Raw genomic sequence first — 26,725 nt, 5'->3', positions numbered from 1 at the left:
ATATGTTTAAAATCCCTGTAGAAAATTCTGATAATGAATTTGTAAATTAGGCTAAGAATCAACTTTGCAATGCTAGAACACGTTCAAAATATAAATTAGAAAAGGTCAACAACTGAGAGGGAGTTGGATATTTAAGTGGTTTATAAGTGGTGTTTCTGCTTTGTTACTTAGCAACTTGGCATTGCAGAAGTCCAAGAAGCTTTAATCAGCCTTGGAATATAAACTGATATAAAGTTATGACTTTTTAGATGCTGTTAAAATATTCAGCACTATCAAGTAGAGTCTTGCACTCCTCATATCCAGTCACTTATTAAATCGTCACTTTCACCAAAGGAACATATTCAAAATAAGATCATTTATCACCCAAGATGCTGCCAAAATTCGTATTTACTCTCTTGTCATTTCACGTTTAGACTACTGTAACTCTCTTTTAATTGTCTTTCCCCTCCAGAGACTGTCACCTCTCCAGTCCATAATGAACACTGCCGCAAGGCTCATACACCTCAGCAACCGCTCCTCTTCGGCCATGCCACTCTGTCAATCACTACACTGGCTTCTGCTACCTTTTAGAATAAAATTTAAATTAATGACCCTGACATTCAAAGCACTTCATAACTCTGCCCTACCCTACTTCTCTGATCTCATCTCTATATACTCACCCAACCACTTACTATGCTCCTCTACTGACCTGCTACTCAACTCTTCTCTCATTACCTCCTCACATGCTTGCATTCAAGACTTTGCAAGGGCTTTTTTTATACAATGCTCAAAGAAGGAGCCAAAAGAAAGGAGTGTATGGCGTCGCACAATCTATTTCCAAAATCATGTCAGAGATTGAGAGAACATTGGAACCTACAAATTCATCATGAATAAAAGAATAAATCAATTGTGTTGTGTTGTGGAAAAAACTTTGTGACTTAAATTCATTGATTCAATATGATTGATAAAGTGAAAAAATCTTGTATGAATTCATTGTGGAGTAGAAAACATTTAAAGTGCGAAGTGCTTGGTGTGGACATTAATACATGATTGGACCCACGACATGTGAACCATAAATAAGACACCTGATAAAATATAACTTTTAATAACTCCTAAAAATTCATGAATTATATGGGGAAATTGATTTGAGTTATTAAAAGTTATATTTTATCAGGTGTCTTATATATGGTTCACATGTCGTGGGTCCACTCATGTATTAATGTCCACACCAAGCACTTCGCACTTTAAATGTTTTCTACTCCACAATGAATTCATACAAGACTTTTTCACTTTATCAATCATATTGAATCAATGAATTTAAGTCACAAAGTTTTTCCCACAACACAACACAATTGATTTATTCTTTTATTCACAATGAATTTGTAGGTTCCGACGTTCTCTCAGCACACAATCACTGACATGATTTTGGAAATAGATTGTGCGACGCCATACACTCCTTTCTTTTGGCTCCTTCTTTGAGCATTGTATAAAAAAGCATTTCTTTATATATAGGAGTTGTCAGCACATCTATACCGAGTGGTATATTGGCTCTCGGTTAGGGACTTCATCAGGCAGCGACACCTGGTTAGAAGGTGCGACAAACCCCAATTTCTCTCATTCTACTTTACAAGGGCTGCACCCCTCCTCTGGAATTCTCTCCCGCGGTCTCTCTGACTTTCTCCCAACATTTCTGCTTTCAAAAGATCTCTTAAAACGTACTTCTTTAAAGAAGCCTACCCTCACTCTGCTTAACTACCAAACGCAACTCCACATACAGTACTACATCTCTCACTCACTTAATTCTGATCCTGTCCACTCCCACACCTTGGGTCTTATTCACTTTCCCTTTAGACTGTAAGCTCTTTTGCACAGGGCCTTCCTCACCTTTTTTACCGGTATTGGTTGTGCTGTATGTAACTCCATATGTTCTATGTATGTACTTAATGTGATTTGGTTGTATAAATACATTTACTTTACAGCGCTGCAAAATATGCTGGTGCTATAAAAATAAATAATAATAATAATAGTTGGTCAGACCGAGACAGACCGACTAACCCACAACCCAACCTGCCACCCCACTATGACCCGCTACTCAGACCTGTTACCAAAACTGGCCCCACAATAAGTTAACTTACCTTCTGACACGGAACCCGTGAAACTGGAAGTGACTCCGGAAGTAGATCATTCAGATATAAAGAAAAAATATCTGTAGCGTCAGAGGACAGTAGGGGGTTCACTCCCGCACTTCAGCAGGGTACATAAGCAGGTTACCTGCGGACTGCCCACATGATCAGGGAATCTGCTTTGAGAGTATTCTGTGGGTACAGCGGGTGGGTAAAGCTTATACTGTATATGTGAGTGTCTAGAGTACATCTGCATACCTTTATGTATATATGTGCACTGGGTTGAACTTGATGGACTTTGGTCTTTTTTCAACCCAAATTAACAATGTATTTATGTCATTTGCAAGAGCATCAATTTAATTCATTATTTCTGGAAAGACTATCAAATATAGCAGTGTGCTAATTATTCCTCTAATCCAGGGATCCCCAACTTTTGAACCCGTGAGCAACATTCAGAAGTAATAGGAGTTGGGGAGCAACACAAGCATGAAAAATGTTCTTGGGGTGCCAAATAAGGGCTGTGATTGGCCATTTAGTAGCCCCTATGTGGATTGTCAACCTACATTGATGCTCTGTTTGGCAGTGCACATGGTTTTTATACAACCAAAACTTGCCCCAAGCCCAAAATTCAAAAATAAGCTCCTGCTTTGAGGTCACTGGGAGCAACATCCAAGGGGTTTGAGAGCAACATGTTACTCACGAGCTACTGGTTGGGGATCACTGCTCTAATCAATACCTGTGACAGATACCTGCCACTGTGGGGAACCTGACTTTCTACTAAATGTGCTGGGATGAGCGACAATTTTAATACGCGCAACTATTTTGACCAAATGCATTCAAGTCAATGGGGTCTGAATAATTTTGATGTGCAACACTTTTTTTGTCGCACCAAATTTATTCGTTGGCGGCGAAATGTGGAGATTCGTCGCAAATTCATGCCTGATGAATTTATTTGCCCATCACTACCGATCAGAAAACTGATCAGTTATCAAGTAAATTAATTTGTTTCCATAAAAATAACTATTTTCTATACTGCTCATACAGTCCCTGTGTATCGCTGTTCAGCGCTGGCCCATCCTCCACATCAAGATTCGCTACACATATTCTTTGAGAAAATTGCTTTATTCAGGTTCCATAAGTGATAACAGGCAGTGGGTAAGTGGTGCAACTTAGTTTGCACCACTTACCCACTGCCTGTTATCACTCATGGAACCTGAATAAAGCCGTTTTCTCAAAGAATATGTGTAGCGAATCTTGATGTGGAGGATGGGCCAGCGCTAAACAGCGATACACAGAGATTGCCTTACAGATGCCGGCTTGGAGTTGCCGGAATATCGCGAGAGCTGCGGCCAACACGCTACACGAAAGTGTGAGCTCCGTTTAACCTTCATTACCCGTGTTTCGCATTGCTCATACAGTCCCAATGTTCCTTTTGGATCACTGTACAGTTTAGTAATTTAGAGTGGTGGCAGGTTGTCAGAGGTCTCAGTTCAGCCATATATATGTTTAGCACAAGGTTTTCAAGAGAAAAAAGCCAGAATTGTATATTTTTCTATATAGATATGGATTTTAACTTAAATTTAGGAACATCCAACCCATTGGGAAGTGAAGGGATAGCTTTATATGTGTTACATAACATTCTCATTGTAGAACACCTCAACTTGCATTAGAATTGTCAGTAATCTGACAGACGGGCCCATTTACTTAGTTCGAGTGAAGGAATAGAATAAAAAAACCTTTGAATTTTGAATGGTTTTTTGGCTACTTCGACCATCAAATTGGCTACTTCGACTTAGAATCGAACGATTCAAACTAAAAATCGTTCGACTATTCCACGCGACAATTTTGACACAATCTACTATTCCAACCTGCGTCCAAATTTTTTTGGCGATGTCGAAATTTCGCTGGCTAATTTTCTCCACAGTTTGAAAATGTATTTGCTGGCGACAAAATGCGGAAATTCGCCACAAATTCGCGCCTGACTAATTTATTCACCCATCAAAACAGATTACATGATAAACGCAATAGCCTGCAGATCAGCTTACTACATAGTCACCCTAATGAATTACAGAATTGAGTGAGGCAAAATAAAAAAGCAAATAAATAACTCATAAAACTAGAGAAACAAACACAGCAAAATTTGGAAAGTGGCTCAGACTGCTAGCAAGATGTTAAACTTTTATTGGTGAAAGTTTACCAAAGGACTTTTATGGCAAATATAAGCTTTTACACTTGGCATAATATTTAAGAACACTTCTACATTTTTGTAAATGAATCCCCTTTTAATCACAGAAATAAGGTATAACAAGACTAAGTTTTTCCTTTAGAACATGTTGTATTTCTTTTGTCAAACAAGCATACAGTACATCAGCAATATTATACGAAACAACACACTTGAACTCCAATAATTTGTAATTTACACTGTACTGCAGGAAACAAAGAAAGCAGATGATTTTAGGTTTCCCTAGAACCACAGTTACCATCTTAAAAAACAATATTAATATGTTATTTAAAATGATTTTTTTTAATCAAAATGGGCGCAAAATAAAGTGAAACTAAGGCAATTATTTGAAGAATTATTACGAGGCATTATTTGCGTAGTTCTGGAATTACCTGGATAACCGAAAGTGATCCTCTTTATAGAGGGAGTCAAATATTTTTGAGTTTTAGAACAACTACTTTATTTACATAACTCACAGGCAGTGGTAATAGAAGAAATATGTTTATACTTTAATATTAAGACAGTTTGCGTACTTATTTTAAAAGAGAGCAATTTTAACAGTAGAAATACATGAGTTAATTACAGGCATTTTTGTGTAAATTTAGGCTTAATTAACGTAATGCTTGAATTTGGGGAGCCATATGGAATACGTTGTAATAAGAGATGTACTTTATTATATCTATGTTACCTATTTAATTCGATATACTTTTAAGGAGTTTGGTACAAATAATTTTACCTGATAACATAAGCAGTTTTGGGGTGTCTTTAAACCATTCATTTTTTTAAAAAAATTGAATAATAAACTCAAAATCTTCCAAAACTCAAAAGTGCGCTTATTTATACAAAAAACTTGACAATATAAAGATAAATTTGATCAGATAAAAATGTGAAAAAAATTGAATGCAGCAAATTCATATTCTATTTATCATTTTGAATGGGTTTACCAATTGGAATTGAAAACAAATCACTTACATTTCCCCTAGGACAAGTTTTTCCGAGTTTTCTTGCACTTAATACATCTAGGAGTTTTATACATTTTAGAGCAAAAAAATGTTTTGATTTGTGGTCTGTTTTGATCGTTGATAAATGAGCTCTTTAGATTCAGATTTATCCGCATCCAAATTCAACTTTTTACGACAATTGGCGTTTCCGAATCTCAGAGATTTTTCAAGCTCAAAATAAATGGGAAAACTCTAGTATTAAAACTGCCATCTAAAAGCTGGTGAGGTCATGTAAAAATAAATGACAGTTGCATTAGCAAAATGTATTCTTCTTTTCAATTCAAGTTTTCAGCAGTCAAGTTTGGCGGTCTCTTTGAAAATGATGACTAGAAAGTGATCTAATTTTTGAGAGTCGAGTTTACTCAAATATTTTTTCAAATTGGAAATGATTAGAAAAGTCGATTATTGATCAATCTGACTCCCCAAATAAAATTGTGGTATTCTGAACCATGGAAAATAAATTTCCTGAAAAAGAACATTATAAGAGACTTGATGAATTGTTGGTTTTTGAGTTCTAATATATTGCTGAAGTCATTCCATATTAATGCAACATACTTTATATATGTTTAGTTTGCTATTGTGATATTCTTGAGTTCTTTCAAGAGCAGTTTACAATGTAATCTCAATATAATCTAGTAAACGGATACCTAATTAGAATTTTTTTAAATATTTAAAATATGTTAAAAATGATATGAAATAAAATTCACATTTTATACTTTCATAATCAATAAATATAATAAAATAATTTGATTTAACAGATTTACATTTCTTACTAAAATATAATACAATTTTACAAATCATATACTGACTTGTGGGAAAAGTGCATTTTTGACAGAAAAAAAAACATAAGAATCAGCTGGAAACAGGTTGCTATATCATTGTACTGGCACAAAAGGTATAAATAACTCCAAACTGCAGTTCTACATTATTCCACATACAAAAAAACGTAATGAAGACAAGCAACTTTACATGGAGAAAAAAAAAAGAAACCAATATACAGACATCTTATTTAGAAAAAAGGTCTGCTTTCAGATTATACATTCACATTGCGATAAAATGACATTGAATTTCAGTGTACTATTCCATCATCAAACAAAACAATAAAACTATTTTTTAATTACCAACAATGGTTTAATTATCACCTTTTTCAAAATTAAGGCAACATTATTTACTCTCAACCAGCACTCAAAATCATGTCTCCCTTGAAAAAAAAAAAAAAAAAAAAAAAATATATATATATATATATATATATATATATATATATATATATATATATATATATATATATATATATATATATATATATATATATATATATATATATATATAATATCAAAACAGGGGGGTTGTGGGAGCACTCTAAAGGCTTTAAAGTATATATATATAAGTATAATAAATGCTATTGCATATGTACCCAAATAGGGGTTATTTTGTTACAAAGTTATGATCATAAAATTGATAAGCCACCATACCACGTCAAGGTAAACCCCGAATGGCGGTCCCTAACTTGTTTTATTTTTTATGTGCATTTTAGCATTACCTGTAATCAATGTCCATTGAACGCTGTTTTTTCACTGAGGGCTAAATCCTCCCCAGCCAGCAATCAGGCTTTTAAAGGAGAGATATTCCCAAAACAAACGCCCAATTTTAAAAGCATAGGATCACCACTAGTTTAAAGGGGGGGTATGGGGTGCTACAACCACTGAAGCTATGCCACAGCTTCCGGCTAAATATACAATATCAAAACAGGGGGGTTGTGGGAGCACTCTAAAGGTTTTGGGAATATCTCTCCTTTAAAAGCCTGATTGCTGGCTGGGGAGGATTTAGCCCTCAGTGAAAAAACAGCGTTCAATGGACATTGATTACAGGTAATGCTAAAATGCACATAAAAAATAAAACAAGTTAGGGACCGCCATTCGGGGTTTACCTTGACGTGGTATGGTGGCTTATCAATTTTATGATCATAACTTTGTAACAAAATAACCCCTATTTGGGTACATATGCAATAGCATTTATTATACTTATATATATATACTTTAAAGCCTTTAGAGTGCTCCCACAACCCCCTGTTTTGATATTATATATATATATATATATATGCTTTGCAAACTAAAAAACAAATGATTTGTGAAAGATGATAATTGCGTTAATTGTCTTGAAAGCACCATAAAAAAATACAAATGATTTGCATACAATTTTTAATCATGACTTTGAACATACGATATTTGCTTATTACATTAAAACATGATATAAAAAAGCTAAATCTTGTGTTTTTTTCATTGAACGTGTGCTTACTGTTTGACTTTCAGAAGAGAGAGAATACCTGTACAGTTAGAGAGTGGCTTATAATACAAAACAAATGACAGTAGAAACACCATTTTACCTTTTTCAGGGGACAAGAAGAAAATGGTGTAAAAACAGGGAAATATAATTCTATGTTGGTGGAAGTCACAGAAAAATAGTGTTAAATGCAGAAAAACCATATCTTTAATGCAGATTTAAATACTAATAAATTCTAAAATTTTAACATTTCAACAAATCATAAATTGGTAATAAAATGACTAACATTTTCCAGTATTTAATTTGATCTCATTATTATACTGTGCACAACATAAAGGGGCTTTATTTAGACTATTTTAAATAAAGTGTTGCTTTTGATTTCTACAAGTTTTAAATATAAAAGGGAGAAACTCATTGTCAAATTATCAATATAGGAAACTTTTTAAGCCCATAAGACAGTTGAAACTCAGTTTGGACAAAAACAGAGGCTATAACAAAATAATAAATCTAGTACAGAAATATCATCCAACAATAAGACTCTCACAGTGATGAGCAAAACTTTTAAAAAAATTTACTAAATGGCAACATTTCGTCAAATGCATTGGAGAAAATAAGCTTTTTTTTGGTGGGTTTTTTTGAGAGAAAAAAATTTTTTTTTTGTCCAACAAACCAAAATGCAAGCGGAATTCTAGTGCAGACTCATAAGCATTTTCACCACTCACTTCTCCATTAATCAGACGAAAAACTTTTATTATCCCTACTCACCAGTAACTAAGGAGGTTATTTACTAAACTCCGAATGCAAAAATCACAAAAAATTCATGATTTTTTTAATATAAAATCGGAATTTTAAAAAATTAAGAATTTTTCGGAATTTAATAAACCCCGAGGATGGAAGAGTCAGAATCCGAAAATCCGGCATCTCAGACCAGTCGAGGTTGCATATAAGTCAATGGGAGAAGTCCCAATGATTTTTTGATGTGTGCTGGGTTTTTGGCAATACTCTGAAGTTTTCGAAATTTTTAGGCAAAATTCTGAGTTTTCAGGCTAAAAATCCTAAAGAAATCATGAAAATCGAATGAGAAATCCGAAAAAATTATGAAAATCTGATTTTTCTAATTTTTTCCCCTCAAACAACATTTTCGGGAAAGTGTAATAATAAATAAGCCCAAAAATCCTGTGTGGATTTGGTCGGAGTTTTTTTTTCAACAAATTCAAAAAATATTTATTCCAACTATATTGGTTTAGAGGCTAGTTTACTTACAGCCAATTATGCAATAATGTTTGTGATATTTGCATCTTTTGGGTCTTACAGTAATATTTAAAATCAGTTTTTTGTTTTGGATAAGTAGAAGACACAAACACATAACAGAATACATGAAAAAGTATTTGGCGCAAATGTAAACAAAGAAAGAAATAACTAAAGGGATATATTTTTCATTATTCCAGAAAATAATCCACAGAATATGTTTAAAATCTCAAATAGTCGCAATTTATTAAAGCTGGCATAAAAAGTCTGCTGAGTTTCTATAGAAGTGAATGGGAATTGTCTCAAAGAACTATATTTTATTAATTTCCCCCCAGTTTACCTTCATAGTTGAGTTTTGTTGTGATTTTTTTCTGTGCTCAAGTTTTTTTCCCCTTAGATTCATATATTTAAAGAGAGACTTTAAGGGCCTTCCTTATTCATTAAAACAAAATTTATTAAAAAAATTAAAAAAAATTAAATTCAGTTGAATAGGATCAACCTGCAAACTCAAATCAAATTCGAATAGAATTTGATCAGTTTTTTCACCAAAAAAACCCCAACATTCTTTCTTTCAAAAGTCCACCAAATGACTCCAAAATCCGCAAGTTTAAGATGGCGAATATTCGCATTTAAATTCTTAAAGGGACAGTACATGATAAATTTTTATTTTTTTTAACTCAAATCAAATTTGGACTATTCCCTAGTCGAGTCGATCAACCTGCAAACTCGAATGAAATTCGAATAGAATTTGATCAGTTTTTTCACCAGAAAAACACCAACATTTTTTCTTTCAAAAGTCCACCAAATGACTCCAAAATCCGCAGGTTTAAGATGTCGAATAATCGCATTTAAATTCTTAAAGGGACAGTACATGATACATTTTTATTTTTTTTAACTCAAATCAAATTTGGACTATTCCCTAGTCGAGTCACGCTAAAATAAACTCAAAAATTCGCATTTAAAAATTAAAATTTTCAATTCGACCCTTGATAAATCTGCCCCTAAGAGGATTTTTCAACCTCAACTAAATTCACATTTGTAATACCCAATACTCATTTATTAAAAGTTCAGAATATAAAAAGCATGAACAAATAAAAACACAAAAAAAATTGAATAACAAATCAACAAATCAAATCAAAACCTTGAAATTTACAATTTTTATAAGAATTTTCATGTGTTTACAAATGAAAAAAAAACACAAAACCCTCTAAAAGCTCAGAGTAAAGAAAGATTTTATATTTGGAAAAAGACAGCTGTCATTAACTTTTACATGAGCTTGCCAGCATTTAGATGCTCCATTTACAGTAGATGGCGACATTTTGTATTCGAGTTTACGTTATTTATTTTACACCTTATAAATAAGGATTTTTAAAAGGTTCTAAGTAATTATTCTAATACTGCAAAAAAAAGTTTGAAAGTTTGATTTGGGAAATAAAAGAAAAAACCCTCAAAATGTAACAGAATATAAAACTGGTCAGCACAAGTGACAAACGCCCGGTATTGTTCTCAATTCATAATGTTCATAAGGAACAAATAGGGAGGTTGACTTGCATAGAGCTGCTAAACATTCTTTCATTCACAGGAGCTACTTGGACATAAATGAATTCTACTTGTATTGTTGCTTTAAAATAGTTGTGCTTTTTGTTTATTCAAAAATGCCAATAAAAACAATTGGAAAAAAAAAATAGTTGTGAAAGTCACAATATGCATTTTATTGATAGCATTAAAGTACTTTTGGACTAAAAATGGATTGATATTTGGCACTTTTATGTCTAAATAAATATACACATATATACATGTATATGAATATCTAATTCCTGGGATGAGATCTGACCTGCCATTGCCACCTGAAAATACACAACGATTGTGGGTCATGGCTACATGTGGAGATTCCCATTGCCATCAGCAGCATTTTATCTGGGTTCCTTCTGTTGAATTCAAAGCAAACTGTATTTGAACCACTTTTGCCAAGGAAGGGTTGAATTGCATTTATCCAAAAACTATTAAGAATGTCCCCATTCTTCTTCTTACATTTAAGCATGAAGTGAACATAAAAGAAGTACCTTTGTCCAAGGGAACAATAAGGGGCCCATTTACTTAGCTCGAGTGAAGGAATAGAGGAAAAATAGTTCGAATTTCGAATGTTTTTTTTGGCTACTTCGACCATCGAATGGGCTACTTCGATCTTCGGCTAAGACCTTCGACTTCGAATCGAATGATTCTATAGTCAAAGTACTGTCTCTTTAAAAAATTATTCGACCCCCTAGTTCGCCACCTAAAACCTACCGAGGCCAATGTTAGCCTATGGCTTCCTAACAATTTTCTGTTCGAAGGAATATCCTTCGATCGATGGATTAAAATCCTTAGAATCGTTCGATTCGAAGGATTTAATCGTTCGATCGAATTGCGATAAAAATCCATCGACTTCGATATTCGAAGTCAAAGGATTTTACTTCGACGGTCGAATATCGAGGGTTAATGAACCCTCGATATTCGACCCTAGGTAAATGTGCCCCTAAATGTGATTCTAGACATTGTTCGGGTAAAAAAGTGATTTTTGTAAAATTGGTGTTGGTATTACATTATGCATAAGAAGACCAATGACACAAAAAAATGGAAATCTACATAATTCTGCCTCATTTGTGGCTCACCCTGAATGGGCAGTAATTCAGGGAGATACTTGTGCTGGCCAATAAATGCTTGTGATACTGCACTTTGAAGGGGTTGTTTGTCTTTAAATTAACTTTTTGTACTGTATATAGAGAGTGATGTTCTGAGACGATTTACAATTGTTTTTCATTTTTTATTTGTGGCTTTTGAGTAGCAAGCAGAAGGTGAATAATTCAAAGAAAAAAAATGAAGGGCAATTGAAAACTTGCTTAGAATTATCAATTCTATAAAAGACTAGGGGGCAGATTTATCAAGGGTCAAATTTCGAAGTAAAAAATACGACCATCGAATTAAAATACTTCAAATTCGAATATCGAATTTTTTTTTCATCGAATTTGTGTATTCTGCGGTCAAAGTAAAATCATTTGATCGAACGATTACTTTGAATCGAACAATTTGAACGATTTTAATGTACGATCGAACGATTTTACTTACTGTAGACTTCAAAAAACGTAGAAAAATGTTGTAGAAGGTCCCCATTGGCTAACATAGCACTTCGGCAGGTTTAATTTGGCGAAGTATTGAAGTCGAAGTTTTTTTTAAAGAGACAGTACTTTGATTATCGAATATTCGAACGATTTTACTTCGAATCGAATTCGTAGTATCCTATTCGATGGTCGAAGTATCCAAAAAATTACTTTGAATTTTGAATTTTTTTACTTTGAAAATTCCCTCGAATTCACTTCGACCCTTGATAAATCTGCCCCTAAAAGTGAACTTAAAAGTGAAGCCCACTTTTAAGATATATATCGTAAAAACATGCTGAAAAAAAGAAAGGAATAAAACAGAACTTGAGCTTTAGATAAAATACAAAATCTTCATTTTTGTGTTACGGTCCCTTTGACTTATACAAGTGGAATGTGTAGTATGGACCATGGGCATGCCTGGTGAAAAGCTAGTCTGTGGCATGACCCAAATACTGAGAGGTAAGAAGCATGAGAATAAACATAAAAAGTCACAATAACTAATATAACAATGATGCCCCAATAAATGTAATTAGGGAGTCAACTAGGGTTCCCAACTTTTAGCCCGGTAGAGACCGGACAGAGGGTGGGGCCATGACACAGAGAGGGCGGGACCGTGATGAGAATGGGCAGACCATGTGATGGAGGGGGCGGAGCTTTGTCATAGGGGCTATAATAAGGAATAATAAGGATAAGGAATCCTGCTCTGTTTTCCTAATTTGGAAATCCAGGCAGGCAGTTTTCACTCGGCAGCCCTTCAAAACACTGGGCTGTCCGGGTCAAAACCAGACAGATGGGAACCCTAAAGTCAACACCATTTGTGAAGCTAAATGTGGGCCTCCTAAATTCCAAGAATATTTTGGGGCAAATTTTCGAGAATTTGGTGCTGCTTTAAACAGCCAAATTCAATTATTTCCCTAATGAATTTAATGCCTGACCTCGTTGCCATAACTTTTTCATCTAAATACTATTTTGAAAGTAAAAGTCTGAATTTTTTTGGGAGGTGGGGGTTTGATGAGCAAAGTCAACTAGTGATACAAATACCATAATCGTCCAAACTGATGTCTTCCGTTTCAAATTTTATTGAACAAAAAAAAAAAAAATTACGTTTAAGCTAAGCATCCCCTTAGCCATCTAGCCACAAGACACAACTCAGAAATTCATGATGTGGGAGGAAGATTTCTGTTTGTGACAATATCACTGCTAATACAATTACACTGCAGCATTTAGTGTTCTGAGAATCCGGCTGGGAATCATCAAGTCATGCTGTCTTCTTCATCCAGGAGATAGTTCAGCCTTATGACCGTGCTGATAAAGTCGCCTAATTCAACAAAATCAGCGGTGATGATATTGATTCCACTCTCTCCGGGTTTCTGAGTCCTAACCCAATGCATCATAGAGGGGAGAGCCCTACAGGAAAAAAAAGGAGTACAAACATAGTTTATTAATATTACACAGTTATATCACCCCTTTTTTTGTGCCACATGAAAGAAAATGTGATTCTAAGCAACATTCCAATATACGTTCATTAACAATTTTGAATGACTTAAAAGTTATTTGGAAATGTAATCATTTGAATTCCCCTGTCTTTGTACAACACTCCTTGGGATACTACAGGTATGGGATCCAGTATTCAGAAACCCATTATCCAGAAAGTTCTGAATTATGGAAAGACTTCCATAGACTCCATTTTATCCAAATAATGCACATTTTTAAAAAATGATTTCCCTTTTCTCTGTAATAATAAAACAGTAGCTTGTTCTTGATCCACAATAAGATATAATTAATCCTTATTGAAGGCAAAACCAGCCTATTGGGTTTATTTAATGTTTAAATGATTTTCTAGTATTCTTAGGGGGTTATTTATCGAAGTCCGAATTAATCTCAATGTTTTCTGCTACAAACTCTGATAAAATCTGCTGGGTTTTTTACGCTTATTTATTATTACATTTTCACAATTTTTTCGTTTTTTTCATCCGATTTTCACTATTTTAGAATTTTTCACCCGAAAACTCAGATTTTTGCCCAAAAACTTTGGGGTATTGCACGAAACCCAGCGCACATCAAAGAATCATTGGGACTTCTCCCATTGACTTATATGCAACCTTGACAGCTTTGAGATGCGAGATTTTCAGATTTGGACTTTTCCATCCTCGGGGTTTAATAAATTCCAAAAATGTGTGATTTTTTTAAAAGTCCAATTTTAGAGGAAAAAAAAGCCACAAATTTTTCGTGATTTTTGCATTCGGAGTTTAGTAAATAACCACCTTAGGTTCTGAAAATCAAAATTATGGAAAGATCCGTCATCTAGAAAACCCCAGTTCCCGGGAATTCTGGATAACAGGTCCCATACCTGTGCAAGTTAGCACAATATGACCCACCCTATGCATTCTTGAATTCTGGGAGGTATATAAGACACATTTTACTACATGCTATCACTACTAGATACTGTACATCACAATCTACATACAATTAGATGCTGTGCTACATGTACAGATACTCAATACAACTAGTAACTGTCCTACCTGTACAGACCTTCAGCTGAAGGGTTCTTGCCTTGACTCCTTTTGACTCCCTTTATCTCTCACTAAACTGGGGCAAATTGATGGTGCTATTGTCTATACTTTAATGTTCTAAGGAGGTTATTTTCTAATGAGCAAAGATTAAGAATGCAGGAATGCAGTAGCCTACAACAACAGTCAGCTGTTTGCTTTCATTATTCTAACAGCAGCACTCTAGAAGGGTTATTTACTAAGCTCTGAATTCCCGAAATTCCCCGAAATCCGAAAAATTTGTGATTTTTTTTATAAAATTGGACTTTTAAAAAAAATCACAAATTTTTTGGAATTTATTAAACCCAGAGGGCTAAAAAGCCCGAATATAAAAACATGGCATCTCAAACCTGTCGATAAAAGTCAATGGGAACAGTCCCATTGATTTTTGGTTGTGTCTGGGGTTTCGTGCAATTTCAAGTTTTCAGAGCTTTCGGATGAAAACTCAGAAAAATTCGGCGATTTCGGGGGAAAATTCACGAAAAATTGTGAAATTCTTAGCTTTTCCAGCAAAGCAAATTTAAGGGAAAATGCAATAATAAATAAGCGTTAAAAACCCGAGCAGGTTAGCTCGGAGTTTGTAGCAGCTGATATTGAGATAAATTCGGACCTTGGTAAATAACCCCCGAAGTATCAAAAGGAATGTCCGTTTAAATTTTCAGAAATTTACAAATTTTTCGGGATGTGCTCCAAAATCACGATTATTTCGGACCTTGATAAATAACCCCCTAGGAGTAGCTGATGATTGGTTTCTATGGATTACAGGATTGGGCACTGAAAACCACAACTTTGCTCTACACGAGTGCCGTTTTTCTGAAGTGCGATAACCATATACAAATACATCGATACAGCCCTTCAAAAGGTCAGGGGGCATACAGGAGGACCATGTCTGGTTTGTGGGGCTCCAGTTGAGTAGCTTCTGCTGCTCCATGGCACATGAAAGGAGCTCATAGCACATTGCAAGAGAAGTGTTACCCAGTATCTAGGCTAATTCTTCTTTACAAACAACAGATGGCAGTACCATGCAGAAATAGAAATAGAATATATTTTTAAGAGTGAACTAACTCTGGTGTTTCTGAAAATCTTCAGTAAAACACGTGGACATAAATGAATCTGCATTTTTCGACATACAACATGCCTTTTCATTTTCTGTATACAATGCACCCAGGGGCCAAACAATGGACTTGCATGTACAGGCATGGGACCTGTTATCCAGAATGCTCGGGACCTGAGGATCTTTCTGTAATTTGGATCTTCATAATTTAAGTCTACTAGAAAATCATGTAAACATTAAACAAACCTACTAGGCTGATATTGCTTCCAATAAGGATTAATTATATCTTAGTTGGGATCAAGTACAAGCTACTGTTTTATTATTACATAGAAAAAGGAAATCATTTTTTTAAAAATTTGGATTATTTGGATAAAATGGAGTCTATGGGAGAAGGCCTTTCCATAATTCAGAGCTTTCTGGATAACAGGTTTTTGGATAACAGATCCCATACCTGTATACCTATGTAACAACATACTCTATGTTCTCCTCCAACTCCTCTTGGTTCCATGTCTTTTACTACTGCACCTGTTTTGGCTTTTTTATCAGCACAGCAGGTCCCAAATACCATATAAAATAAAACCATTCCGAACATAATAAAATGAGAAATATACAATGCAGCAGATTGACGTTATTTGTTCTATTGACTTGTTCCAGAAAGAAAATACTTTTGGGGAGTCGTGATTAATGTGTAAGTGCAGCCATGGTCAGTAAAGGGATCTTTCAACCTGCTATACTTATGACCATACAGCAGACAGTGCCATTCCTTAAAAGAGGAGGAAACTAGAGTAAAGCATCATGAAATGAAAGTTAACATTTATGGAATTCTTATAACATGGAGCTGGCAATAGTTGATATGTATATACATATATCTGTATGTTTATATATATTTATGTTGATAAAGGCCCTAATATGGGCCGAAACGTTGGATGCACAAGTTATGTTTGAATAAAGATTCTCACTTGTTTGAAAAATAACTGGAGTGTCGGTCCAATCTAAATTATTGAGTATATATATATATATATATATATATATATATATATATATATATATATATATATATATATATATATATATATATATATAAAAGCCGTGGGGTCGGTGCACACAGAACACAAAATGGATGCCTAGGTGCTGGAGCAGTTGAACATAGTATGGAAGTAACAAAAAGGGTCCGCACACACAGGACTTGAATGAGAAAATAAGTTTGTCGTTTATTCAACGTTTCGGCCCAGTCACATGAGCCTTCCTGAAGATGGCTCATGTGACTGGGCCGAAACGTTGAATAAACGACAAACTTATTTTCTCATTCAAGTCCTGTGAGTGCGGACCCTTTTTGTTACTTCCATATATGTATATATATATATATATAGCAAAACCCAAGCCACGGCACACATTTCAGCACAGAAATGGAGACTAACAAAGCCTTTCAGTTTTTAGCTGCAGCTTTGCTGGCTTTTATTTGGGCACAAAAAAAACTTCAGCCCACTGGCTTCACAGACGGGATAACAGTCACTTAACATAAACATGAACAGTCCCAATTCACACCATCACTGGTGTTCACTTTACTCACACTTTTAGCCCTCATTGGCTTCAAGCGGACACAAATCCCAGAGTCCTCTCTGGGGCACACTCGAGACACTCTTGTCTCCTGGGAGGGATTTCTCTTTTCCTCTCTAGTTCTTTGGAGCTCTCTTCAACTCAGGGAAATCACACTCTTTCCCAGCTGCATACAACCACTTCTCCTTCACTCAAGGAAGTTTTCCCGTGGCCCCTCACCCTCCTCCACTCAAGGAGGTCTCTAGAGGGAAGCCTTGAGGTGTTGCTCCACACCTCCTTTTAACAACAAATTAATTAGCAAACTATCTCTAATTAGGCAGCTGTAAAACCTTACATGGAGCTAGGGCTGCCTCTGCTGTTCATCGCCCCCTGTCCCCTTCCCTTTATTCTCACACATTTTCATAATCGCAACCGAAGGAATGGGTATATGTGCACAGGAAATTAAGTATCTCCTGTGCTTCCCCAGTGTTTCTGAACCAATGTGGGAGTGGTTGGGTGCCGCCCTAGGCCCGGGCCTTTTGGCCTTTCCACAAATCGGGCCTGCATGGAGCAGGGGATGGAAGGCCACCCTGCTCTCTTCCATTCATTCCAGGGACCCACTATCCAGCTTTTCCTGAGCCGGTACACCACTACAGCAATGTTTGCTGCAGAAATACACATTTTCCCTGGAGTTTTGATTTCACAGCCTAATGCTGTTGAAATACACACAATATCGTGCCCTTTTTACACACATATCTTACAACACACACACATATATATATATATATATATATATATATATATATATATATATATATATATATATATATATATATATATATATATAGGAAATTGTAGACAGTCACATATTTAAAGATTTGTCAAAGAACATTGATATAGGAAGATGTCTTAATACTGGTCCAGAGACATTATCAAGAAATTTAGAATGACTTATAATTAAAAATACAGCACTATATAAATATTTTACCCATATTTTTTTTCTCTTCAAACACAGTGTACCAAAGTGAAATGTTGTGTTATATACTTTGTCTAGATTGTGCCTTATAGCATACTTGAATTTGACAGGACAGTCCAGAAAGGTGGTGTACAGTGTGGTACTTAACCCAAGGTATTGGGTTTTATTTTGGGTGGATCCAGGATGTGTTTCGGCAAAGTTTCGACAGTCCATAGATATGATATAACATCTCTATTTTTCCTTTTACAATATTGGCAGGAATACCTTATATGTCCTACATTAGAAAAGACTCCACAGCTGATATTAGTCTCCTGCAGGCCATATATGATGCTTGCTGATGATATATTCTCCATAGCACACATACTTTATTCTTCCTATGTTATATACTCAATAGCACATATACATTATCCTTCCTATGATATATACTCATCTTCTTATGATATGTTCTCAATAGCACACATACTTTTTTCTTCCTATGATATATACTCAATAGCACACATACTTTATCCTTCCTATGAAATATACTCAATGGCACACATACTTTTTTCTTCCTATGATATATACTCAATAGCACACATACTTTTTTCTTCCTATGATATATTCTCAATGGAACACATACTTTATCCTTCCTATGAAATATACTCAATAGCACACATACTTTTTTCTTCCTATGATATATTCTCAATAGCACACATACTTTATTCTTCTTATGAAATATACTCAATAGCACACATACTTTTTTCTTCCTATGATATATTTTCAATGGCACACATACTTTATCCTTCTTATGAAATATACTCAATAGCACACATACTTTTTTCTTCCTATGATATACAGGTATAGGATCCCTTATCCGGAAACCCGATATCCAGAAAGCTCCAAATTACGGAATGGCTGTCTCCCATAGACTCCATTTTATCCAAATAATCCAAATTTTTAAAATGATTTCCTTTTCTCTGTAATAATAAAACAGTAGCTTGTACTTGATCCCAACTAAGATATAATAAATCCTTATTGGAAGCAAAACCAGCCTATTGGGTTTATTTAATGTTTAAATGAATTTCTAGTAGATTTAAGGCATGAAGACCCAAATTACAGAAAGATCCGTTATCCGGAAAACCCCAGGTCCCGAGCATTCTGGATAACAGGTCCCATACCTGTATACTCAATAGCACACATACTTTTTTCTTCCTATGATATATACTCAATTGCACACATACTTTATCAATTCTATGAAATATACTCAATAGCACACATACATTTTCTTCCTATGATATATACTCCGTAGCACACAGAATTTATCCTTCCTATGATATAAACTCAATAGCACAGATATTTTTTCCTTCCTATGATATACTCTCCATAGCATAAAAAATATATCCATCCTATAATATATTTTCCATAGCACATATACTTTATCCTTGCTTTTATATATTCTCCATCCTTCCTATTATATATTCTCCAGACTAGATACTGTAATTATGTCTCCTATGATATACAGGTATGGGATCTGTTATCCAGAAACCTATTATCAAGAAAGCTCTGAAATATGGCTCCAGTTTAAACACATAATTCTAATTTTTAAAAATGATTGCTCTCTTCAAACTAAGATATAGTTAATCCTTATTGGAAGCAAAATCAGTCTATTGGGTTTATTTAATGTTTAAATTATGTTTTAGACAGGGAGGGTTATTTACTAATATCTGAATATTTCTGATTTTTTAAATAAAAAAAGTCAGACCAAACTAGAATCCATGATTTGCCCTTATTTATCAATAAAAAACTCAACTTTTTTGGATTGTCATGCAAAAAACGTGAAATTTTTCAAGTTTGACGCCTGAAACTCACAAAAAATTCACGTTTTTGCGGTAAAAACAGAGTCAAACCCCGAAAACTCTGAACATTTAGTGAGAGTTAAAAATCTTCAAATTGCTAAGAGATCATCTTCCATTGACTTTTACATGAATTCGACAGGTCTTAGATAAAACGTATTGGGGGCATAATAAATCAAGAGAAAAATTGTGTCTTTTTAACCGCCACCTTTTCAGGTTTTAAGCGTCAAATCGGACGCTGTGAAAATATCGTGCCTTAATAAATAACCCACTAAAGGTATGGAAAGACCTCTTATCCAAAAACCCCAGGTCTCAAACATTAAGGGGCCGATTCACTAAGGGTCGAATATCGAGGGTTAATTAACCCTCGATATTCGACTAGGAATTAAAATCCTTCGACTTCGAATATCGAAGTCGATGATTTAGCGCAGATAGTTTGATCGAACGATCGAAGGATAATTCCTTTGATCAAAAAAAGTTAGCCAAGCCTATGGGGACCTTCCCCATAGGCTAACATTGACTTCGGTAGCTTTTAGATGGCGAACTAGGGGGTCGAAGTTTTTTTTAAAGAGACAGTACTTTGACTATCGAATGGTCGAATAGCCGAACGATTTTTACTTCAAATCCTTCAATTCGAAATCGTAGTCGAAGGTCGAAGTAGCCCATTCGATGGTCGAAGTAGCCCAAAAAAAAACTTCGAAATTCAAAGTTTTTTACCTTCGAATCCTTCACTCGAAGTTAGTGAATCGGCCCCTTAGGATAACAGTTCCCATACCTGTACTGTCTACACCACAGATATTTTAGTCTTCCTTTAACAGCAAACATGATGCCTCCCAAAAATAGCCCCATTGTAAATATGCCACATATTTATATACAACTGAGTTACTCTCTGCAGCATTTGGGAAATAAATAAAACCAAAATTAAATTGTATAACTAGGTCTCTCATTTATATTAGAGTAAACATCGCCTACTTTACATGCTTTAAAGATGCCACTTGATGCTTCATTAAAAATAATTGGGAAAACACCAGTAAAGTAGAAGCAGAGGAGTTTTGAAGTTGACAGAGAAGATACAGCCAAAAAAAACATTTTTTTTCAAGCCGCTTCAAAAACTGCAAAATAAATAAATAAAAAGTCCTGTGGAGATTGAAATTACTGAAGCCTAAAACCAGCAGGGCCCCTGGAGAATGCCGCTAAATACTTACTATCCAATGTTTTATGACTTCAATTGAAACATAAACACTCAATCGCTACACGAGACATCTCTGGAATTCAATATGCTTTTGATTGAAATTTTTATGGGCAAGATTCAGAAATCGTTAATCCAAGCCATCAATCTAGCATCAGCTCTTCCATAATAACCAGAGAGAGAGAATGTTCCCATCCTATTATTTTAATGAATCACATATGTTGTTTTATAAAAAAAAGGGGTTTATTGCAACAAATACAGGTATTTATACTGTCGTTTTTGTGCCCTAGTCAGGCCCGGATTTGTGGCAGTGCCACCCAGCCTCATCCAAATACGAGCACTGGAGACTGAAGTTCGGGAGATTTGCAAATCTTCCGCATGTCTAAAGTGCAGTTGTACTCGTGCATGTAAAGAAAGTGGATGGGTAGGAGACAGAGAGGGGAAGGGGAGGAGACAGAGAGGGGAAGGGGAGGAAAAGGAGATGGGGAAGTAGAGGGGATGGGGAGAAGGAGACAGGGGAGGCGACGGGGAGGAGAGGGAGACAGGGTGAGGGAGCAAGAGGAGCCGGCCTAGGGTCACCTGGATAGTAAATCCGGCCCTGAGAGAGTTTTAGAATTTGAAACTGACCCCCCCCCGACCTACGTGAAATCCAAAACATACAGATTTGTTCGAAGTGATAAAGTAGGGCCTTAAAGAAGAAGGCGCAAGCATCTCTAGAAGCTCTTTCTGTTTGTTTAGGATAGCAGCTGCAGTATTAACTTGGTGTGACATCACTTCCTGCCTCTCCCTGCTCACTCCTAGATCTGGGCTCAGATTACAGTTGAGAGGGAAGAGGGAGAAGGGAGGGGAAGAGGGAGAGAGGAGCAAACTGAGCATGCTCACGCCCAGGGCAAAGAGGTTTAAACTGAAGGCAGGAAGTCTGATACAGAAGCCCATGAGTACACAATAGAAGGAAAGAAAGGCTGTTTCTTTTGAGAGAGGACTCAGAGCAGCATTACTTTGAGGGTTTACTAGTGTATTTATATAGGCCTTTCTGATAAAGTTTACTTAGTTTTAACCTTTCCTTCTCCTTTAAACAAGCAACAAAGCTGCCCTATATTCTGTGCTAGAAAGCCGTTCCGCTGGCCTAGAATGTAACGCTGCTTCTGCATTATTATTTCCCAGATGACGAGGTGTTAGTTGACAGCTCTGCCGCTTATATAAGAGTCATGTTACATTTGTGACATCTCTGCAGCGATCTTCATTATACAAGCTCACATATTGGTGCAGACACTACAAAGCTCTCTCCTGGCACTGACAAGCTGCTATAAATTAGAAGCTTAAAGCAGAAATCTATTCCTTGGCCACATTCGTAACATTGTCCCACTGCTCTGATACTCATTACACACTGCCTAAAGCACCAGCAACACTTAGGTGGCCATTTACTAACAATCAAATTTAAATCTTTACCAAAATCTGAAAAAATGTGTGGTTTTCTAATTTTTTTTTTTAAAAAAAAAAGCTCTAAAAATTTGAGATTTATGATGGGGTCTATTTACTAAAATTCATATTTTTCTCATTTTTTTATTTAAACAAATTCAAACGAATTCCCAACCATGAATTGCCGTAATTTACTTAAATAAATTAGATTGAAAAAAAAGTATGTGTGGGAAAAGTTGCAATGAAATTATGCGACAATTCTAACCAAGTGACTGTTTCTAATTGTCACCCGAAAACCACCATTTTTTTTGTATTTTCAGATGAAAACCAGCATCAAACTGCCCAAAAATCATGAAGGCAAAAAACATCTTCAAATTGTAAAAGGCGCATCTGCCATTGACTTTTATATGACTTAACAGGTTTTAGCTGGAATAATTTCAGATTTGGATTTTAAGCAGCTTTGGAGCATAATATTTTTTACTATATAATAATAATATTATAAAATGCCTGTCCCACTTATGTTTTGTCAAGGTTCGGTTTACTAACATTGAGTTTTCCTTCCCATTCCCGAATCGTCTTTTTTTATCTAAAAATGTGTTTTTTTGTTTCTCTAAAACTCGAAAAATGTGATATTTATTACGTGTAAAACATATGATACTGCGCCAAGTAAAAGCAGTCAAGGTCCCATAGAAGACATACTGTTAGACTTTTTTTCTAACCATTCAGACTTTTAGAGGTTTTGGGGATGTTTTTTTGGTACTAAATTTTTTTCAGCGCATCGTTCAGCATTGTTTTTCATTTTATACTTGGATCTTTTAATAACTTTCATGTCATTCGTGATTTTAGAGAAAGTGAGTTTAACAGGTTTCAAAAATCTCTAATATCACTAAAATTCAACCTTTAATAAATGCGCCTCTAAAAGTTGTTAGATATAGAAAAGTCATGTGATATGGATCAATGTCATATGGAGAAAGGTGTTAGCATGCCAAAATGTTAGCCAGGTAGTGGTGTCTTAAAGGGATACTGTCATGTGAAAAAAAAAATCAAAGCTAATCAGTTAATAGTGCTGCTCCAGCAGAATTCTGCACTGAAATCTATTTCTCAAATGAGCAAACAGATTTTTTTATATTCAATTTTGAAATCTGACATGGGGCTAGACATATTGTCAATTTCCCAGCTGCCCCAAGTCATGTGACTTGTGCTCTGATAAACTTCAATCACTCTTTACTGCTGTACTGCAAGTTGGAGTGATATCACCCCCTCCCTTTTCCCCCCAGCAGCCAAACAAAAGAACAATGGGAAGTTAACCAGATAACAGCTCCCTAACACAAGATAACAGCTGCCTGGTAGATCTAAGAACAACACTCAATAGTAAAAACCCATGTCTCACTGAGACACATTCAGTTACATTGAGAAGGAAAAACAGCAGCCTGCCAGAAAGCATTTCTCTCCTAAAGTGCAGGCACAAGTCACATGACCAGGGGCAGCTGGGAAATTGACAAAATGTCTAGCCCCATGTCAGATTTCAAAATTAAATATAAAAAAATCTGTTTGCTCTTTTGAGAAATGGATTTCAGTGCAGAATTCTGCTGGAGTAGCACTATTAACTGATGTGTTTTGAAAAAAACATGTTTTCCGATGACAGGATCCCTGTAAGTTCATCAGCAGGCACTTTGACGACAAGTTTATTTGTATTCCAGGAATTTTACACGAAAAGCCATCAAAAACACCATGTTGAAATAGGGAAAAAATACCCTCTACCTATCAGACTAATGGGTTAGGGCCAATGATGGGCAAAATGAGCAGGCATTTTTTTTATGCTTAAAAGCAAAATAATGTTCCATAAATTGCACCTGGGAAAATGCTTTTGGGACCTCAGTACCCCATTAAGGAATGGCAAACACAGTAGACACAGTAAATTGCATCTGTCCGCTCGAAATTAATGAGTAACATTACACCATCCGCAGGCTGACATTTACTATCAAGAAGGCAGAAGTGACAAACATCAAGACAAACAGCTACATCTTCTCTGATTATGTGTCAGGATATTAAACCAAACCCATCCTAAATTACAGCACTGAAACTTTAATCAATTTCTTGAATATTTTACATCTAAATAAAACGTGATGGATCTGTTCCCTGCATCCAAGTTTAAAAAGACGTGATTTATTACAGAAACACTCTGCACACAATGAGAAAGTTGCAAAAATAAAATTCAGCAAGAACTCGCATACTAACTCTTTCTCATTGTAAATGCGGTCATAAATTAAAGTCGGGGGGCTTATTTATATAGATGGCTATGTGTTTAGAGATGTTGTTTGCTCTTATATTTGTCAGAACACAGATTTATTTCAGGCAGTTATTGTCTAGCTGTCATATTCAGCCCCCTGGGAGCCCCACAAACACCGGCATAGACAAATCTAGCAAAGAGTATATTGTTCGACTCATTTGTATGTGATTGTCAAAACAATACCATTATATGGCTTTCCTGTCCAACATCTCATCCCAAAACCAAGGGTATTATTATTAGCTTGGTCATCTGCTGCTAATATAGTCTCTACTCTTCTGGAAAGGCTTTCCACTAGATGTTGGAACATTCATCTGTAAGAGTCTTGATACTTATATTAGACAATAAGGCCCTAACCCCAAATATATATAGCATAGGACAAAGTAAAACATTACAGCCCCTGTCTGCAAAGTTCCATTATAACACTAAGGGGCCCATTTACTTAGCTCGAGTGAAGGAATAGAAGAAAAAAAACTTTGAATTTCGAATGTTTTTTTTGGCTACTTCAACCATCGAATGGGCGACTTCGACCTTCGACTACGACTTCGATTCAAACTAAAAATTGTTCGACTATTCCACCATTCAATAGTCGAAGTACTGTCTTTTTAAGAAAAAACTTCAACCCCCTAGTTCGCCACCTTAAAGCTACCAAAGTCAATTTTAGCCTATGGGGAAGGTCCCGATAGGCTTCCTAAGTATTTTTTCGAAGAAAAATCGTTGGATCGATGGATTAAAATCCATTTTTTGTTCGACTTCGATATTCGAAGTTGAAGGATTTAACATCGACAGTCGAATATCGAGGGTTAATTAACCCTCGATATTCGGCCTTAAGTATATTTGCCCCTAACACTAAACTATGAATGTAAAAATCACGAAAAATGTGTGATTTTTTTTTTTTAACAAAAACTGACTTTTAAAAAATGATTAAACCCTGAGGATGGAAAAGTCTGAACCAGAAAATCCGGCATCTCAGACCTGTCGAGGTTGCATATAAGTCAATGGGAGAAGTCCCAATGATTTTTTGATGTGCGCTGGGTTTAGTGCAATACCTTGAAGTTTATAGAGTTTTCAGTGAAAAATCTGAAAAAAAATTGAAAATCCGATGAAAAATCCAAAAAATTTTCAAAATCCGATGAAAAATCTGGAAAAAAAGCGAACATCTCATTTTTTCCGGCAAAGCTAATTTTCGGGAAAATGTAATAATAAATAAGCGTAAAAAACCTGAGCGGATTTCATCGGAGTTTGTAGCAGAAAATATTGAGATAAATTCAAACTTTGATAAATAACCACCTGACTGTATTCCTCTAAGACACCAAAATCACTGATATGGGCACACAATCCCAACTATATACACAATCCCTACTATATCTACCCTCTGTCACTGTTTATCTTCACAACATGCCTGGCAGTTATTGTTCTTCTTCACAGAATCATAAAACATTCTTCACAAAATTCCCTTGATGAAAAGTAGTCTAGAGGTCTAGTGTTAATTAAGTAACTAAATTAGAAATGGTGAAACATATAAAATCTTGAACAGAAAATGACTTGTCAACAATTTGCATTTCAAAATGTATTATAAGCCGCTGAGCAATTTCCAGCTTGGGTCACAATAGCCCCTCCATTGACCTAAGTCTCCTTAAACCTGCAGGAGCATTCACAGGTCATTTTGCCATTGCTCTAAAGAAGAATTGCATTTTCTAGCCATACTTCACCAGATTTGGTCAAGTAGTGTATCCAGTTTCAAATATACTGCCTGACTTCTCTGGAGAAGGTGCAGAGAAGGGCAACTAAGCTGGTAAAAGGTATGGAAAGTCTCTGCTATGAGGAAAGACTGGGCAAGTTGGAGATGTTCACGCTGGAGAAGAGGCGCTTAAGGGGTGATATGATAACTATG

The 26,725-nt window shown here is 35.4% G+C and overlaps 1 protein-coding gene across 1 annotated transcript in view; it reads right to left on the bottom strand.

The window, feature by feature from the left end:
- Positions 1-13,052: 13,052 nt before the first annotated feature.
- The window catches only part of LOC108718400 (PI-PLC X domain-containing protein 3), a 72,267-nt gene continuing 58,594 nt past the window's right edge, over positions 13,053-26,725 (bottom strand). Inside the window, exon 3 of the mRNA XM_018266261.2 lies at positions 13,053-13,396. Within this exon, the coding sequence (XP_018121750.1) occupies positions 13,243-13,396 (154 nt within the window). The 3' untranslated portion in view covers positions 13,053-13,242. The remainder of the gene's footprint in view (positions 13,397-26,725) is intronic.

The sequence above is a fragment of the Xenopus laevis genome, chromosome 1L (genome assembly GCF_017654675.1).
Source record: "Xenopus laevis strain J_2021 chromosome 1L, Xenopus_laevis_v10.1, whole genome shotgun sequence".
In the NCBI taxonomy this organism is placed as follows: domain Eukaryota; kingdom Metazoa; phylum Chordata; class Amphibia; order Anura; family Pipidae; genus Xenopus; species Xenopus laevis.
The sequence above is the reverse complement of the archived record's forward strand: the minus strand, read 5'-3'. Positions and strand labels throughout refer to the sequence as shown.